Genomic DNA, 13648 nt, shown 5'->3' with positions numbered 1-13648 from the left:
TTTTCCTGGCATTATTTACCTCAAGACAGCTAATATTTCTCCTCTACTCACCCCCGACATCATTAAAAAAAACTATTACTATCACCACTAAAACTCACTCATATTTCCAGATCGCTGAGTTGTGATACACAATTACACACACACACACACACACACACACACACACACACACACACACACATTACGTTATCACTTTAGGGTTATCAATACATTTTGAAAGTCAGAGGAGATACAGTTAATCAACATGTGTTTCAGTAAGACGTGTAATAAAAGCATAACAACATAACCATGACCAGTTCCCAACAATAGAACCATCAAATATATATCCCTACACAAAATCACCAATAGAAACAGACACTTTGTTTGTTAGCACAAAGTTTACAATTTATTGACAATTCAGACATGTCATTCAAATAACATTTCCCACAATTTAAGGATCCTGCTAAAACACTTCTGAAACTCCAAACTATAAAGAGAGATACAAGGTAAGTATCTGTGATAATATAGTGGTTAAGAGTCACGCTGACCCCTCCTGGCTTCTCTCCAATATATACAGCTTGATATATAGGCCTACATATACAAAATATATATCTAACTTTTTTTTTTAAAGTTTAACGTCAGTTTCAGACAGCATTATCTGAATAACAGGGGAGTATTTAATTATCCTCACAACATTTTTTGAATGGCAAGTGTCCAAAACTTACATACGCATACATTTATCACCTATGTTCCGGTAGCTGAGGGGGTTACATAAGTTAAGAGTCAAAATTTGATTATTTCAAAAACTTCCACCAGTGATCTGGTGGTTGAGCCTTTCTTCCATAACTCCTACTTCTGAGAAAAGAGTAACATTACACTGATAAATACAACCTTTCGACGTGAAAGAGATTTGGTCTCTGACTGTTGCTTGATTCAGAGGATGCATTGAAGTGTTAACCAGGGGTTATATGAAAATCATATTCATAATCCTGCTTACATCCAAATACGATAGAAACCCAAGACCACAGTGAGACAGGTGAACACTGAACCTAAAAGTGAAAAGAAACATAGGTCAATCATTAGTTTGCTTGCTTCAGTAAGTCACAGTGATATATTATTTACTTAATTTTTATTCTGCCAAATGTTTGATAACCGCTTTTGAACAGTTAAAAAAACAGTTTCCTCACAATTTAAGTTTCAACTAGAGCTGTCAAAATTAGCACTTTAATCTACTGAATACGTTTTAAATGAATAATGCTTTTAACTTGCACCAGTTGTACCATATGAATAAGATGTGCAGTAACTATCTACTGTATTTAACATGTATGAAGGAAACAAAATGTTGCATTTTTAGCTTTTGTGGCTACAATGTACAGTAGGTTTCAGGTCCCCACTTTAAAAACGGTTACTTCCCCACAACAATAAAGAGTCTGAACAACAAAAAGTAATTATTTGACAGCCCAAGTTCTCAATGCAATTGCGATTGCTGATTCTACATAACAACAATGCACAAGTGCCATGTCCTACCTGCAAGGTATTTTATAGTATCCAGTTTATGAGACTCTAGCATGGTTTTCAAACCAGCCACCTCAGTGTCTATTTTCATGTTGGTCTGAGTTAAATGGAGATCTTGCTCTGCAGTCTGTAAAAAAGGCAGTTAGACGCAAGCATTAAAGACAAGCCCCACCAAAGACCTGCCAGATATTTATAACAGACAGTGCAAAAGCTTTTATGGGCTTGTATGTACTTTAATAAAGCAATAATGAATGTAGGGAACAGTATAAACATTTTTGCACAACAGTATACTGTACAGGCTACCACGTTCATTTAAAATAACACTTGTCATAGCTGCACTTTACACTATCTACTGTATCACTGTCTGCCCTGTGATTGTACATTATGTAGATTACCATGAACTAAACAATTGGAGTAATAAGACAGGAAACTACATGTACATGTACTGTAGGTGCACTGCACACATACAAACCATTTCCACAATCTCAGTTCGCATTTCTAGAAGCTTCTTGTCATGCTCTGCTTTCTGAAAACGATAAATAACGTTTTATTTAGAAGAGAAATACAAGGAGCGCGATGTAGGACATGATCTGTCAGGTTCACATTTCATGCAGTGTTCCCTGCAGCTTTCTAAGGACAGAAAAAAAATGCCTTTATTTAGTCTGTGTCCCACCTGTGAAAGCTATGAAACAGGACATTTCAAACATCACTGATCTGCTTGTGAAGAACTTGGGATCAAGATTCCATCATTCCTTTAACTCAGCATGTTTACATACTGAACGTAATGGATTACAGCCTGACAGCTGCAATAACATTCAATGAGATACAGAGTTGGTGTCACTTAAAGGCATCATTTTGAAACAAAATGTTTCAACAATTAAGTCATGTGTAAAATGTAAGCAAATCTAAGATGAAAAAAAAAGACAAAATAATTCAACAGATCTCCAAACACTCATTTATTCCATGATTGCATTTTCTCAAACACTTACCAATTCTTTTACACGACTTTTCTCCATATTCATGTCCAAAATAGAGTCTGAGCGCACTTTATTCATGACATCCTGCAAGGTGGCAATGGAGATACATAAAGGAAGGTCACAACTAAACTACTGGTAAATAAAAGATCTTGGATGAAAAAAAGATGATGAAATGCTTCTAAATGATCATTCTTCCATAAAACTTGGACATAAACTGATTTGAGTAAATCAGAATAATCACTTACAGCCAGTTGGACCTTGAACTGCAATAACTGGATCTTGAGTTTCTGGGAGAAATGTTATAATATTGAAAATGAAGTCATATGAATCAAAAACAGAACAACAGACAGAAGCATAAAGAAATGCTTCCATGAACATACTGTACAGTACAGAGAGTGCATGCAGTCAAAAGTCAGTTTATGTACAGTACATGGATCACCAGAACAACCACGAGCATAGATGCAATACCTCAATTACTTTTGGGAAACAGCTTAAGTGATAAACACACTTACCTCATTCTCTGCCAGTAATGTAGAGAACTCGCTCTTCTCAAGAATGATCATGTCCTTCTTTACAGCTGCTATTTGAGACATCACACGCTGCAACATGATCTCCTGCCAAAATCACACATCCAACGCAAAAGTTCAAAAGAAAAACTGGACACAAAGAAGGCTAGAGAAACAGAGAGGATAGTAACCCGTTTCAACAGATATGGAGTATGAGAAGAACCAGAAATCCTGCACACTGTCGGGATGGGTGCCACATTAAAATCCTGACAGCGCAGGGATATCAGGTTTCGTTTTAGAGTTTAAAATTTATTTATTTTTTACTAATAGGCCTATGGCATAAAAATTGTAAATCTAAAACATCCTGGGGGAAAAAAAATCTGATTCTTGATTTGGTCCTATTTCCCTCCTCTGCCTACATTACGCACTCAGTCTCAACGCTGTCTAAATACTGAGCTACATGCACAATTAAATTTCTATCAAGTGACACAGAAACAACCATATAAAGGAGAGGTGTGGTATAATTCTTACCATACTCCAGATTCCTCAGACATTCCTGTCAGTGGGACTAGAATTTCCATATCGTGCTATATCATATCCAGATATGTCATCATATTATTGTTATTACTTTAATGCTCTGCTGTTGACACACCCACAAAAGATTCAAAGTTTTCCAGGAAGCCTGCAGCAGACTTAATACAGAAAATATATTTTTATTTTATTACTCTTACAGTCTCACCTGTTGCACTTTGGTTACCATGTCATTATAGATGACATCCATGTTAGAGTTTGTCATCCTCACCAGTACTTTAACCATCACCTCAGCTTGCTGAGTAGTGAAGCCTGTTGAATGAAAATGTTTATTTATGAGGAAAATCAACAGCTTGTTATTAACACAGCAGAGTAATATTGTGAACATTGTTTGAAGTAACAAAAGAAGCCAAACCATTTTCCTCAAAGAGTTGCACCACTGCATGTGTATCAAAAAACAGCCTCCCGCCTTCAGGCTTTGGTAAACCTGGTTTCAAGTCATACTGGAAGGCTTCGATGGAGGTACTCAGCTCTGAAACCAAAGATAAGAAGATGGGAGTGATTAAACATTACCTAGACACTGGAATCGTTGAGATATTACTTTTCCCTTCCTTTCTTCAATATACACTGTGTGTCACTGCATATTGTAACACTACTGTACACATTTTCCTGTAACCTCTGTCTTGAAGCTTTTGTTAAGAGACTGCATTTCATGTAAATGGCACATTCTCCACATATGCTGTCAGCAATGACATTAATAATAAGGTGTTCATATATATATATATATATATATATATATATATATATATATGATATAGATATATATATATAGATATATATGATATATAAATATATGATATATATATATATATTTATTTATTTTTGTAAAAGTATGTCTTCATTCCACAATATATATGCACATGAATGAATGTAAACATTTCAGCTTTCTTACATTTTCTCACATCCTTCTTATTCTCACAGATTTGACATATTACAAACACTCTTTCAAACTGTACATATTCCATTCATATATGTATTCATTATACATTTACTTGAAATGAGCAATTTTCTTTTATACTGTGGAGCATCATGTTTATAATGACTTATATACTGTACATACTTCATATTCTGTATTTTATATTAGAAGAATTGTGAAAGAAAACATCAAATTGCAGCCCACTGTCAGCACTGAGTTTACAGATACAGTGCAACGTTTCGGTCATGCTCATGCTCACAGTAATATTTTCAAGCAAAAGGTATTCATTTACTCATGTGAAAGAATTGATCTTTCTAAGGAACTGATCACTTTATCAAAATGATGTCCCTTACAACAACAGTCAGGATAAGTGCGTGGGTAAGAACACGTTGAGTCAGATTCACAAATGCCAACCATATAAACAATTTAGAGATAGTTAACTTTTTGAAACATTCATATTTAAAAACACAACAATAACACTTTGTGGTGGCGACACCCAAAAACAGGAGGCCATGTGGTATATTACGTAAATATAGTGTGCGATGTGGGCAAAGGTTTCTATTGAAAACATTGCAGATTTTGCATCAGGATCTGGCTTTAGAAATATCTAACACTGAGTTGGTTACAAAGAGTTGGTGCAGTTGGAGCAGCGGGGTTTTAAGTGATCCGTAACGACGACACAAGTGATGTGTTTTTCTAGACGTCGTAAAGAAATATCCTTGAAGCTATATGGCCACAACACTTGAGCAGGTGAATGTGATTAGGCTTCTAGGAGTATTGTTTGATGAAAAGCTGACTTGGAGGCAGCACATCGATAAAGTAAAGGACAAAGTGTAAAAAGGTCAACAATCACTTAAGGTGCCTGTCAGGACGAGACTGGGGAGCAACCAGAGCATCATTGCTGAATGTACACCAGGCCCTTATGAGAGCTACATTAGATTATGGATGTGTAGCTTTTATGTCAGCAGCAGAGAGTCACCTTAATAAGTTGGATGTGGAGCAGGCGCAAGGACTAAGAATATGCAGTGGAGCATTTAAATCATCTCCAGTAGCCATGCCATACAAGTTGAAATGGGGGAAATGTCATTATGGATAAGAAGAGTGAAACTTGCAGGGTCATAGTAGCTCTCACCCTGCACGACTGTTGGGAGCCCAATGAAACCAATTTTAGAAGCTTTGGATGGGAAATATAAAAGCAGAAAGTGTTGGTTTATGTAACATACAATACAGTCCAACAGTCCCATCTTCAGCTATTCCTCCCTGGCTATTTGTGATGCCTATAGTACATTTCAATATACAGCTGACGGTTTGCTTCGTTTGGGACCCTGCTCATGTAGGAGTAGATGGAAATGAGGATGCTGATATACTGAGAAGAGAGATAAGTTTTTTTTTCCTGTTTTGTTCTATTTTTTTGTCTTTTATTTGTCTGCCAATGTACTGTTCCACACTCCAGTCCGGTAGGTGGCGGTAATGCGCCTGCAAGCTCCGCCAATCAAATCTGCAGCAGCAGAAGAAGCAGAAGAAGAAGAAGAAGAAGAAGAAGAAGAAGAAGAAGAAGAAGACGACGACCCCCGGGCTTCTTCTTCTTCTCCTCCTCCTTATAGATAGTAATGATTTCTGACAGGTCTACAGTTTTTGACATTTTCTAATAACAAACTTATAGATTTTAAAACTTAAAGTGTCGCGTGGGAGATCCTAAAGTTATAGCATCACTGCATTCAAGCACACACTGGGGGCATAAGCGGGTTTAAAGTGGAGTTATTTGACGTGTGTCATGCAGCTAAGTGACACCATGTTTACGCTAATAAGAGACCATAAGAAGCTCGTTACCTCTTGCGGACATTTGAGTCACTGCAGAAAGACGTGTCCTCTTCAGTCCAGGAGCTCGTCTCCTTCTCCATAGCGGCTCCTCTAAGTTGCTAAGAGGTGGAGTGATGACGCCCTGGACACTCGGTGATGACTTGACAGATGTCAAACGCGACACGATCGATTGCGCTGGCACAAAACTGCTAACGCTGACTCTGTCTTGGTTAAAAGCAGGCTCGAACAGCTTTTCTGGGCGGTTAACACCAAAAAGTTGAAATCGCGAATGACACTGCTTAAGCACCATTGTTGAAGCTTGCGTTCCGCCAGCAACAAGGCTGTACTTCCGTCTGTGAAAATGCTGAGAAGATTACTGCCTCTGTCGTTTGCATTGCAACTTTTCACCTAGTTTTTGCCGCCTAACCATCAAGTTAGACAGAATGATTGAAACGTGAAACTTCCAACTGTCCGGTCACACACTTCAAAATAAAATATAGTGTGTCATAAATGCAACTTTATACTGTACCTTCATTGTATTTGGGTGGCAGCAGAAATCACATTGGCTGGCTTTTTTGACTAGATAGGGGGGCAAATGTTGAACTAACCCTTTAGAAATTGATAATAATGCTATAGACCTATTCCCTCTAAATTTAGTGCCCATGCAATGATAGTTCTCAGTCACCAGCAGATACATGGTACCATTCAGTTCTTCTATTAATTAAGGATGAGCAAAAAATCAGAAATTACTTGGCATTTTTACTACTTTTCTAGTGCATGAATTATTTGGGGGAGTTCTTAATATAATAATATAATACAGAGGTATGCCATTTGTTATTCTGTAATCTGTCCCTGAAAGTTTAATGTACAAAAACAGATTTTACAATACCTATTAAATCAATATAGAATTAATATAGAAAATATTGCATTAATGCAATAAAAAACGGAAAAGTTCTTTAAGCAGTGCTATCCTTCAACAAGACTGTATGCTACACACAAGTTTTGCACAGTGATTCAGTGATATGTGCCGAATTGTATTTGATGGTTCCGTTTGTATTTCCTCCTTCCTTTCAGATTGGATTTCCTCAACATCACAAGAGGATTTTATTTTGTCATCTCACCATACTAAGTTTTGTTTCTTCATTATCAGTTAAGTCATTTGTTTTCATTACAATCTGTCATTATGTAAAAATCTATTTGTTGTTAATGCTGTTTTCCGATGATCATGAAATACAGTAGTTATTTCTTGAGATGTCATTTAAAAAAAAAACGCTGGCTATGTCAAGATCACGAAATACTGTATTTTTCTTTATCATCATAAAATAAAATAAATGAAATAACCAAACTCATCTTTACCAATATCCAGTCTGTGGTTCCCCGTATTAACGCATTCTGCATTATTCATATTTTAGTTGAAAAACATACTAAACAGCTGGCTCATAAGGGTTTGGCTTTAATTATATGGTGGCCCGTTTTATCTATTGTGGAAGCATTATACAAACCTTTACGTTATCTGACCTTGTATGGGTGTATAATGTTTGTATAATGATGTTAAAAGTTGATATAAAGATGGAATCAATGTTAAAATAAATATAAAGACACATTCCCACAGGAAATGGTTACGGTTACAGTTAAGGGGAGGATGTCCATAAGTGGGTGTGTTTTGGTGGGGGATAAGGTCAGAGGGGTATCTTGGAGTGAGCCGTCAGCCTGCGGATGGACCCTGTGCTGTGCTTTGTATGTTTGTTGAGTTAGGGAGGACGGGGGCAACTTTGCAAGTTGTATTTACAAGCCACAAAGGCTGGCTACTCAGTAGGCCTTTAACCCTCTCATTGCCCATGTTGGTGGTTACTTTTAAGGCATAATAAGGTTTGACCAACAGTTATATAGCATCTCTCAAACCATATAAGCCTTACAGACTTTCATAGATTCTAACTGTAGTTACCTGTTTGAAAGTTTAAAAAAGCAACAGTAGAATGAGTAGTTTAATGCCATTTGAATTCTGTACTGTGTATTTCCTCTTGCTTTGCATACAATGATTTAGTGCTTTACCAAAGGTGCTAATCAATACAAATGAATGGAAAACAATATCAAAGTCGATACTTTTATAATGCACAACTACACATTGTCATTTCTCTACAACACAGATTATATACACAATAAGTAACACTGAATCAAAAAAACCTTCAGTCATTGGAAGTGAATATTCTGCGCATTACAATATATCAACTACGAAGCATCAACACCTATGTCTTCTCGATGGCAACAAGGAACAAAATGTGACAAGTGTCTTTTGGACTTTTTTCAAAACCAAAAATTGTTCCATTCATGTATCACAATCTAGTCAGGAGAATGTACAAACAAAGGGAAAATACTGTATAAGCTCTATCTTTTTACAGTTGAGTAAGTAAAACGAACTGTCCTATAATGATAATAATAATAATTATTTAATTTTATGAATTCAGTTCTAACTGGCAACTGTGTATTTCTATTGTCACTTTGTTCAACAAAGATAGTTTAAAGTATATGGCAGCTTTGGATTCACTGCAATAAATGGCAAACTGGTTTGCATCCAGATTTATTTCAGTATATTAGACAAATTATCTTATGCACTGGTAGATACTTTAGCTGCAGTTACAAAATGTAACCTTTTTTTGAAGGAGTAGTAAAGAGAAAACTACTGTACTTGCAGTAGTTTTTTTTACAGTGTTTGCTGAGGCTTTACAGAAAAAAAATAAGTTGAGTGTATTAAGGTTTTGCTCATGAGAAAAAGACAACGCAGACAGATAAAGTGGTTGCCACCAAAACAACAGCAAACAGCAATAAGAGCACAAAGATCTGACTGCGCTGGCATATAGGCTGGTGTCCAGGTTGCTCCTCATCAACAGAGAGCAGAGCCAGGGAGGCGCTGTCGGTGCTGCTGAGCGGGTCTGCATACTGTGGCCCATGGGGCTCCACCATCCAGCGCAACACGTTGACTTTCATCTCCATGTCATCAATCATGTGATCAATTTGGCCGATCTCCTGCTCCATGGTGCTGCGCTCCTGGCTCTCTAGACCAGCAGGGAGGGCTGGGCTCTGAGCTTGGTTCAGTTCTGGCAGACTGAGTGCCCGAGCTGCTACCTCACTGCCTCCTCCTGCGTTACCAGAATTAAAATTGGTACTTTAGTCTGTAAGATACATTCACTTTTCATCCAGTCAAACACGGTCTTGGTTCTAATGTTGTCAAAAACGGATTTATAAAACTGTACACCTAGCTAAAACTAATGCAGCCTAATACAACAGTCCTGCAATCAATCCTACCTTCATGAAAGTTATAATGTTCCATTTTTGTTGAAACTGTTTTAGAGAGACGCTGATTCAACTTTATGGTCATTTTGGAGGCTGCAGTTTGTGGTTCTGTGGAACTGCATTTCCTTGTACTGACAGGTATTTCTATTATTTTGTCCACCCCATTTATATCACTGAGGGTGGGCTAAATAACAGGAACACGTCTATGTATGACGCAGTACAGTTCAACAGCACCACAAACTGCAGCCTCTGAGATGACCATACACTTGAATCAACACCTCTCGAAAACAGTTTCATGATGGCAGGATTTATTGCAGGACTGTTGTATTAGACTGCATTCGTTTTAGCTAGGTGTACCTAATAAACTGGCAACTGAGTGTGTATGTCACCATATTTTAACAAAATCTAATCTGTTGTTGCCAGCTGTTTTCCTAAGGAAAGTAGTAGCTAGATGCCTGCTCAAAAAGCACCCACTAAATCCATGACGTCATGGTTTAATTTGCATATCAGACTGTTTTCACATTCATATGGATCAAATACATATTTAAAAGGTTTCTAACAGCTGCTTGCAAAAAATTGTATCTCTTGTTGTTGATATATTCAACCGTCGTGTTTTCTTAATAGTGTTTTTTTTTTTTTTTTTTCTTTAGAATTATAAGTTATGATAGGTTGCTGAATATTGTAACAAACGCACAACTACTGACAACACTACTCAGATGAGTGGTAATAGAAATGCCACATGAGACGTGCACAAACAAAGAAGTGATGTTGTGCTCCCCCCTAAGGCTAATCTGTGTCATTCTTAAAAGGCAAGAGAGCAGAAGAGAGGCAGCTCCACAATGCACATCCTCACCGGTAGTGTCTGAGCAGCTCTGAACAGAACCACCAGTATCAGGCTTCATCTTAACTTCAACAAATGTGTAATAAAGTGCGGACGTTCAATTCTAATCATTGGAAGTCACATTTGGTCAACTAATTTTTGAGTCATCAAAGAGTAGCAACATTTTCCCATGAATGTCCATTTTACTACATTTTACTAGTCCTGTTCACACCTAAATAATCTCTAGTAGTAGTAGTGGAATTATTTTGCAGATTACAACTTTAATATCTGTTGTATTATCTCCAGAGTTTCCATATTGGTTGCCCAGGTTAAATCTTGTTTTACATTATTCACCTGATGTGCTTTCATTGGCTAATCTACCTGCTGAAATACAATTTGCATATACAATAAGAGGTGCAGGGCTATCATTTACCTTGCATGCCAGTTTGCACCAGGGTATCAGTGTTGGCCAGAGAGAAGATGCCACTCATGTTGAAAACTTTGCACATGTCAACATGGAGGAGCTCTAGGCTGGAGGAGAAGGCCACCCAGAGGAGCTCCATCTCCTTACGCTGCTCCTCAGGCAGGCTCTTGTTTCGGAGATGTGAGGTCAGATGGTGACAGATGGCCACGGCCAGCTTTTGAGCCTTTTCTCGCGTTTGTCGCAACTCATCCCGCAGCTGCAAGCTGTCCGTGCACCCACCGACACATGACGCCAAGTGCCGGTAACATGCCACCACCTGTATGAGGAAATAACAAAGATTTAATTGTGCTAATTAATATGCAAGCCTTAGGGAAAATGAAGAACCTGAGTGCTGCTAACCAAGACACCTCTGTAGTTGTTTGTGTTTCAGTGCCCTTGCTGCATTTCTCAGAGAAGTGATTACCTGTAGGAGCAAATAACAGATGGCTCCTGGTAGCTTTTGGGCTGCTATACTTCAACATCTCTGACCTGAATACTGTCTGATCCACAGGCTTTGGAGGCAAGAATCTGTACCTTTCTTCTGTAACTCAAAGGTTGTAACAGCAATGTCCAATTTGTTTGGTATGTATGAGTATACATGCCCCTGCAGTGCACGTTACCCGATCAAGTATGCAGCAGACCACTAATCACTTCTTAAAAACAGGTACAGTATCACCGTAAGTTTGAAATATGTCTTTAACCCAGTGTTAACAAGACAAATCAGACAAAATCAGGGCTTCATGCAAGAAATAAATACATGTTTTAGGATTGGTAAAAAAAAACAATTATGATAAATATCCATATATCACCTAAAGCTGCTTGACACAATTACTGGGAAATGTGTAAAATGGGACAGTTGCAGTTTTATGATCTAAATTATATAGTAACATAGTGTTTTAATTAATAGGCATCAGCTTATCCCTGGAGGATTAGCAGGAGTGGTTTCAATGAAAAATATTATAAATAATCTCATTATCATTGATCTATTTCTAGATAAGCCAAAACAACCTTGTGCACTCAGAGTGCAAGCGGCTGCTTTTCAAAGCTGAGGAGATGATGAGGAGGGAAAACAACAATGATAACTATGAGTATGCTATATTATATTTTTGATTTGTGTACCGTATGTATTAATTGGTATTTATGGTTTTCCATACAGTATTTGCAGATGACTTAAACCTTTGGTATATCTTTATAAATCTCATATCACCTTTGGTACTGTTTCCCTCGTGACACTGATTGACGCTCAAATTTCTCTGGGGAATTAATAAAAATAATAATAATAATAATAATAATAATACACTTCATGTCTGTATAAGTGCAACCTGCAAGCTCTTGGTACCAAGAAATATATCAACTGCATATCAAACAAATATTCAGTAATCAAATATGGAGCAAAATGTGATTGTAGACCAACAAATACTTTTTTCTCACTGTGCAAAAATTATTCCATCATATAAATTAACTACATGCCGTTTACAGCAAAAGCGTTATCGTAAATCATATGCCAGGCATGGATATGATATTATCTGACACAGATACTAGAACAGTTAGATGCAGTGGACCAAGAAATTCTTTTCAGTAAGAGTGCTTTTTTAGCCACAGGGAGAACAAGATGCTTAGATGTCTTGTGTGTGTCTAGTCTGTGAAACATTAACATTAGATGGTGTAATTGCTGATGCAAAACATATTTAACTGCCATCTCATAAAACAGTCCCAAATATCTGCATATAAAATACAGTAAAAATATTTAAATATATGTTTTCTGACATTACATTTTCAGAAATGTATTAGATGGCAACCTGCACCTGCTTATCCAATTGTAAAATCAGCAACAGACTGAAACTACTGTAACCAATAGTGACAATACAGCAGAATTATACCACAGCATTCTTTATGTCCTAAACAGTCATAGCATCAATAAAAACTGTTCAGATTTGGAGCAGCTTACCTTTATCAAAGAATCCACCAGAGCCTTTCCATCAGCCAAAGCCTTGTCTGTGCCGACTGTGCTATCATCGCCCACTTTGTTATTTACAAGTAGCATGAGGATGACTTGTCCAGAGTCTCAGACTCTGCCACAGCAGGCAAGATTTTGGCCCAGCAGCCCTTCACTTCTCTGGCTGCCCCTGCTCCTCTTCTTCCCCGGGAAGATGCTTCATTCAGTGGCTGAGGGTTGAGACAGACTCAGTCCGAAAGCCGCTTGATGCATTTCAATATTCCACTCCAATGACTAAATTGTACCAAAACATGCAATGTCCCACAAAGAGCCAGAAGTGGGAAAGTTAAAGTGATAAGGTAAAAAGTGTAATAAACTGATGTAACTCTTAAGCAAGGTGCTAATGCTGTGATTGACCCCTTTGGACTGACACAGGCTAAGACGACAGCTAATCTCATTAACTATCACTGAGACCGGAGAGATAGAAGAGCAGCTGGCTGTCTCTACCACAATGGCCCTTTCACTAACAGAGGAGGCTGCGCTCTGTTACCTCAAGCACACCACACTGGATACACCTCATTCACACAACTGTAAAGGTCAATATTCTACATAACAAGCATCTTATTAAGCATGGTGGAAATATTTTTCTCGTGTTTCTTATATTGCATTGGTTAAAAATTAAGGGAATGTACTGACTAAGTGTAAAGAGACTAATAAGCAAATTAAATAGTTAATGATGCACTTAAAAAGGAATTGAAAGCTGTACATGGTTTCTTTGTCCTGTCATGGTCTTTTGTGGTTTACTTGCCCTCAGGCTCTAGATAATGGATGGCCTCATTTGACCAGGTTGATCT

The 13648-nt window shown here is 37.6% G+C and overlaps 2 protein-coding genes across 2 annotated transcripts; both read right to left on the bottom strand.

Moving 5' to 3' along the window:
- Positions 1-362: 362 nt before the first annotated feature.
- Positions 363-6726, bottom strand: mcur1 (mitochondrial calcium uniporter regulator 1). The gene is made up of 9 exons (XM_044177388.1): positions 6315-6726; positions 3924-4040; positions 3717-3820; positions 2984-3085; positions 2717-2758; positions 2484-2555; positions 1967-2020; positions 1507-1621; positions 363-1028 (listed from the first exon to the last, which is right to left on the bottom strand). The coding sequence occupies exons 1-9, from the start codon at positions 6592-6594 to the stop codon at positions 973-975; spliced, it is 942 nt and encodes a 313-aa protein (XP_044033323.1). The 5' UTR covers positions 6595-6726; the 3' UTR covers positions 363-972.
- Positions 6727-8374: 1648 nt separating this feature from the next.
- On the bottom strand, positions 8375-13268 carry LOC122867049 (regulator of G protein signaling 9 binding protein). Its single transcript, XM_044177389.1, has 3 exons — positions 12807-13268; positions 10829-11135; positions 8375-9421 (listed from the first exon to the last, which is right to left on the bottom strand). Exons 1-3 carry the CDS (start codon positions 12900-12902, stop codon positions 9045-9047), a joined length of 780 nt encoding a protein of 259 aa, XP_044033324.1. The 5' UTR covers positions 12903-13268; the 3' UTR covers positions 8375-9044.
- Positions 13269-13648: the final 380 nt, after the last annotated feature.

This window comes from Siniperca chuatsi, linkage group LG19 (genome assembly GCF_020085105.1).
Source record: "Siniperca chuatsi isolate FFG_IHB_CAS linkage group LG19, ASM2008510v1, whole genome shotgun sequence".
NCBI lineage: Eukaryota > Metazoa > Chordata > Actinopteri > Centrarchiformes > Sinipercidae > Siniperca > Siniperca chuatsi.
This window is presented reverse-complemented; position numbering and strand designations above follow the sequence as displayed.

Bases quoted from the DNA above. Each gene is read 5' to 3' on its own strand.
- LOC122867049 (XM_044177389.1), bottom strand. From the start codon at position 12,902: ATGCTACTTGTAAATAACAAAGTGGGCGATGATAGCACAGTCGGCACA. The intron at 11,136-12,806 runs GTAAGCTGCTCC...TTCCTCATACAG, and splicing joins TGGTGGATTCTTTGATAAAG to GTGGTGGCATGTTACCGGCA. The intron at 9,422-10,828 runs GTAAATGATAGC...CTGGTAACGCAG, and splicing joins GGTGCAAACTGGCATGCAAG to GAGGAGGCAGTGAGGTAGCA.
- mcur1 (XM_044177388.1), bottom strand. From the start codon at position 6,594: ATGGTGCTTAAGCAGTGTCATTCGCGATTTCAACTTTTTGGTGTTAAC. The intron at 4,041-6,314 runs GTAACGAGCTTC...CTTTGGTTTCAG, and splicing joins GACTCAAATGTCCGCAAGAG to AGCTGAGTACCTCCATCGAA. The intron at 2,021-2,483 runs GTAAGTGTTTGA...TATCGTTTTCAG, and splicing joins AAAGTCGTGTAAAAGAATTG to AAAGCAGAGCATGACAAGAA.